The sequence below is a fragment of the Lycium ferocissimum genome, unplaced genomic scaffold (assembly GCF_029784015.1).
Source record: "Lycium ferocissimum isolate CSIRO_LF1 unplaced genomic scaffold, AGI_CSIRO_Lferr_CH_V1 ctg20499, whole genome shotgun sequence".
In the NCBI taxonomy this organism is placed as follows: domain Eukaryota; kingdom Viridiplantae; phylum Streptophyta; class Magnoliopsida; order Solanales; family Solanaceae; genus Lycium; species Lycium ferocissimum.
Window position 1 is genome coordinate 1 of NW_026719086.1, and position 5,271 is coordinate 5,271.

The 5,271-nt window shown below is 38.7% G+C and overlaps 1 protein-coding gene across 1 annotated transcript; it reads left to right on the forward strand.

Moving 5' to 3' along the window:
• The first annotated feature begins 4,205 nt into the window (after positions 1 to 4,205).
• Positions 4,206 to 5,029, forward strand: LOC132043050 (uncharacterized). Its single transcript, XM_059433535.1, has 2 exons — positions 4,206 to 4,724; positions 4,880 to 5,029. Exons 1-2 carry the CDS (start codon positions 4,206 to 4,208, stop codon positions 5,027 to 5,029), a joined length of 669 nt encoding a protein of 222 aa, XP_059289518.1.
• The last annotated feature ends 242 nt before the right edge of the window (positions 5,030 to 5,271 follow it).

A 5,271-nucleotide genomic window follows, 5' to 3' on the forward strand; every position in this document is an offset into this window, starting at 1 on the left:
AAAATGTTACTTAAAAATATTCGTTTGGAGGGCTTCCACTTTGATTTGGCCCAAGGGTCCTTCATGAGTTGTGTTTAACTTTACATATGTGATTCATATAACTTGTCACATGTTCCAAAAAAATCTTAACGTGTGGGCCCCACCTCAGCTTACAAATAATCCGACGTTCAAAAATACGGGATATAACAGTTTGAGTGTCTTCTAGAGGAGTTAACGAGCCTTCACCTGTATGGCAAGAGTTTGTGGATGCTCTCCTTCGGCATTATTTGCAGCTAGAGGTTTGACGGGCCAGAGCTGATAGATTTTTTAACCTCATATAGGAGAACCTCAGTGCCCGAGAGTATAGCCTTTGTTTTAGTTCTTTGGCAAGGTATGCTCCAGCTATGGTGGCTGACATGGGAGATCGTGTTGACCAATTTGTGAATGGTTTCGGGCCTCATTTGATTGATGATTGTTTGATGGCCTCACTCCAAGAAGGTATGGATATTTCTCGTATACAGGCCATTACCCGGGATCTAAAAGAATGACAACAATAACGGAGGAGTGAGCGTGAGCATGATCGGGGTTATAGTAAGAGGGCTCAATCCTCAGGTCCTGTTAATGAGTTCAGAGGGGGTCAGAGGTAGCTGTATTCTAGGCACTCGGAGCCATTCGACGACTAGTGCACCTCCATGATTTGTGGGTCGGAGAGATTTGATCGACCTATTGGGGCCGTTGAGTTGAGGGAGTTGAAGGAGCGATTCGGATGCGTGAGTAAGGGGTTTATTATGCGAGTGTCTCCCCCTTGGGTGCTCCTATTTTGTTTATGAAGAAAGAAGAATGATACGATGATGATGTGCACGACATCTTGTCGGTTGAACTAGGTCACCATTCGTAATAAGTATCCTATTCCTCGCATTGATGACTTGTTCAACCCGAAACTTCGCAGTGCTTCGGATATTCAAAGATTGATTTGAGGTTAGGCTAACATCAGCTACAGATTCGGGCCGAGGATATTTCGAAGACGGCATGTAAGACTTGTTATGACATTAATAAGTCCTTGTGATGTCATTTGGGCTTACAAATGCCCCAGTACGCATTTATGACTTTGATGAACGGCATTTTCAAGCCATATCTTGATTCCTTCGTCATTGTACTCATCGATGATATCTTGGTGTATTCGAAGAGTAAGGAGGAGCATGAGCGTTATTTAAGGATTGTCTTTGGATTGTTAAAAGAGAAGGAGCTTTATGCCAAGTTTTTGAAGTGTGAGTTCTGGATTGAGTCTACGGCATTCTTGGGCCATATTGTGTCTAACGACGAGATCATGGTTGATCCCAAGAATATTGAGGATGTTAGAGATTGGGCGAGTCCCACTACGCGTGGAGTGAGATTCGTAGCTTCGTGGGGCGGCTAGCTATTACCATTGATTTTTGAAATATTTCACTTCTATTGCTTCTTCGTTGATCAGATTGACTTAGAAGAAGGTTTCGTTCCTCTGATACTTGTGAGGAGAGCTTTCAAAAGCTCAAGACTCTTTTGGCTTCATCTCCGATTCTGGCATTACCCGTGGAGGGTAAGATTTCTCAGTGTATTGTGATGCATCCCGTGTTGGTTTGGGTGCTTTGTTGATGTAGGAAGGTAGAGTCATTGCCTATCTCGTATCTGCTGACCAAGCCTCGCAGAGGCGGGCCCATAAATACGGTATATCAGAACCAGCAAGAAAATTTTATTTTTCCACTGACTTCAACCCAAAATCAGGCACTCATTCGAGAACTTTCGGATACAAACCAACCATGCATACTAATGTAAAAACACGCTACGAACTCACTGTGCCCTCGAAATTCCCAACAGGTATTCTTGACCTGATCAACCCCCCAAGCCCCAAAATAAGATTCCAATCAAAGGACCAAAATAGTTGCAGAAAATTGTAGAAAACGCTCTCTAGACTGAAAACACTACGCTACCTTCCAAAACCCTAAGATAGCTGCCAGCCACCATAGCCAATATGGCTGCTGGGCAGCCACCAACGGGGGTTGCTTCACCATTACCACACTCTACGGTTGAGAAATTTCCCCCCTTCCTTCTCAAACTGCTTTAAACACGACCAATTTACCTTCATTATCTCAAGGTATTGTCTAGACACAACCAATGAAACAACCACAACCTAATTTTTTGCCTACCCAAAAACCCCAAACAGAAACACAACCTACTCATTTTCCTACCCAAGATACACAATCCCAAGCCACTGCAACTAACTGATATGCTAATTGTTTAAAACTAGCTACTACAATAATTAATACTGCGCATATTCATATACCATCCAAAAATAGTCACATATGTGGATGGGGAGCCTCATATTTTATGGAATACAAAAGAAGTACAACAAATGATCATAAAGGAGGAATTGCAATATGTTGTACTAGGTAAATTTTATGATAACATTGATATCAAAGCTTTGAGGGATGAAATTCCCATTCAATGTGGGATAAAGAGAACTAAAAATTAGCCTTATAAAGGAAAGATATGTTACGATCTTATCCTTGCTAGAAGATTATGTGAGAATATTATCCATACCGACTTTTTATTTGAATATAAAGGGCTCGTATTGTCAAATGAGACCTTTAATTTGGGACCCTTGGTTCAAGTCTGAGAGGAGACTTCATTGCAAGAAGCTTGGATCGTTTCCTAAATTACCACCAAATTTCTTTGCAAAGGAGGTCGTATTTTCAATGGCAACTACAATTGGAAAACTATTAGTAGTAGATTTAGCAATTGCCAATAAAACTATACCTATTTGTGCAAAAGTTAAAGTACAAATGGATCTACTAGTTGAGCACCCAAAGAGAGATAAATATATATGAAGTAGATGAAATCACAAACAAGACCAAGTCCAAGTGGATACGAGATTGGTATGATTACCTTCCCAAGTATTGTAAACATTGCAAGTTGCGAGGGCGTGGAGAGGAGAAATGTAGAGCTCTGCACCCAGAGTTGGAGAAGAAATACAGGGAGAATTTGAGAATAAAATGCAAGGAAGAAGAGGTTAATGCAAAACCAAGGAAGTATACTAATAATCATTGATGGAATTATAATGGTAAACAAGAATTGATGCTAAGAAGGAATAGATATGTTAAAGACAATTGCTGAAGGATCTTATCGAAATTGGCAAAGAAGACAAACAGAAAGTGGAGGAGCATATGACAACAAACAATAGCTTTGCATTTCTTGATAATGAAGAAGAGAGAAGAGAAGGATAGTAGACAAGGCCGAGCAACAAGCCAAGGATCACGAAAACAAAGAACAAAATGTTAGGGAGGAGGAACAACAAACCACCAAGCAATGGATTGAAAACAACTTCCATAACAGCATAGTTCCCGAATAGTCCAATCACACCAAAGGAAATAAACAAAAAAAACAAGGAGGAAAGAAAGTAGCAACGGAAGAGTAGCTATAGCAAAAGGGGAAAGTTTACAAGAAGGAATCGGTGCAAACAAAGAGGGTGATCATGAAGGATATCATCAAAATTTGAGGGAAGGAAGTGTAGATAAGTCATCAAAGAAACAACAAGACAAAGAAACATTGAGATAATGGAGATAATCACTCAAAAAGCAAAGGGAATGGAGAATCGAAATCACAAGTCCAAATATTAGATCAAGTACTGGCAAAGAGAGAAAAAGACAGCAAGGGGAGAGGATTTTGATAGAGGAAAGGGAAAACAATCAGGAGAAGCAGATAGAACATACAAATGATAATGAAGAAGAAAGAGATACAGGACAATTACAAGCTAGTGGTAAACAAGCAGGGAACAATAACAAGCAAATAGTAACACAAATTGAGGCCCAACAAAGAGTAATCAGATACCATTGGTAATAGATGATAAAAGAAGAGGTTTGGATGGCCAATCCATTGAGCAAAACATTCAAGCAGCTATGAGAGAAGGGGATGTGTCACCTAAATATAATGGAGCAAGTAGAGGGAAGAAGAAGTCTCAAAGAGATACAAGTGCTCCACACACGGAAGTACTTATCAAAGTAGAAGTGCCTTGAATAAACGTAATGTTTGATAATGAATGCTCTAATTTGGAATATTAGGTCTGTGAATACAATGGAAGCATTTCAAAGGTTGATAAAGATGCATAGTAAATATCATTTTGGATTTATTGGGTTGTTGGAACCTTTCCAACAACTCGATAAGATTGAGGATTACAAAAGGAGAAATTTGGGATGCAAACTGCCATATTCAATTTAACTGGTAAGATATGGTTATTTGTGGAGGATTTATTTGTGGTTAAAGTCTTGGTAGATCATGAGCAACACATTACTGTTAAGCTTAACAGTAATGGGCAACAAGAGGAGATAGTAATTTCTATAGTATATGCTAAGTGTACTAATAGAGAAAGACTAGATTTATGGGGTAGTTTGGAGGACTTAGCTTCTCAAATGCATAAACCAATGATAATGGCAGGAGATTTTAACGTGATCATGTCTGAGGAAGAAAAATATGGGGGTCTGGCAGTAGGGACAAATGAAATTCAGGACTTCAAATTGAGTATGCAAAATTGTGAGGTCCAGGATCTTAGTTTTAAAGGCAATAGATATACATGGTGGAATGGGCAAAGTGGAGATGATCGTATTTTCAAAAGACTAGACAGATGTTTGGGTAATTTTAGACTACAACAAATGTTTCCAGAAATTGAGGTTTATCATTTAATCAAAACAAGCTCAGATCATGCTCCCTTGTTGGTATCTTACACTAGAAATAATGATCTTATTAAGAAACCTTTCAAGTTTCTTAATTTTTGGGTGAAGAATGATACTTTCATGGAGGCTGTCAAATCAAATTGGATTGAGATTTTATGGCAAATCCATTTACTCTTTTTTATCACAAAATGAAAAAGATAAAGGCTGCTTTAGTACAGTGGAGCAATGATACATTTGGGAACATATTTCAAGAAATTGAAACCTTGGAAGATGTGATTAAAGTTCATGAAATACAGTTTGAATTGCAGCCTACTCCTCATAATAGAGAGAAGCTACATAGAGTTTAGGCAGATTTGAATAGATATCTTCATCTAGAAGAGGAATTTTGGAAACAAAAGGCCGGTATGCAATGGTTCCAAGATGGAGATAAGAACACAAGATTTTTCATACATATGTTCAAGGGAGAAGGAAGAGATCGCAATTAAGAAGAATTCAAGATCAAGATGGTATATGGTTAGAAAATACATAGGAAATCGATGAAGCAATAAGATTGTTTGCAGATCAATTTACTAAGGAAGAAGACCCTGAG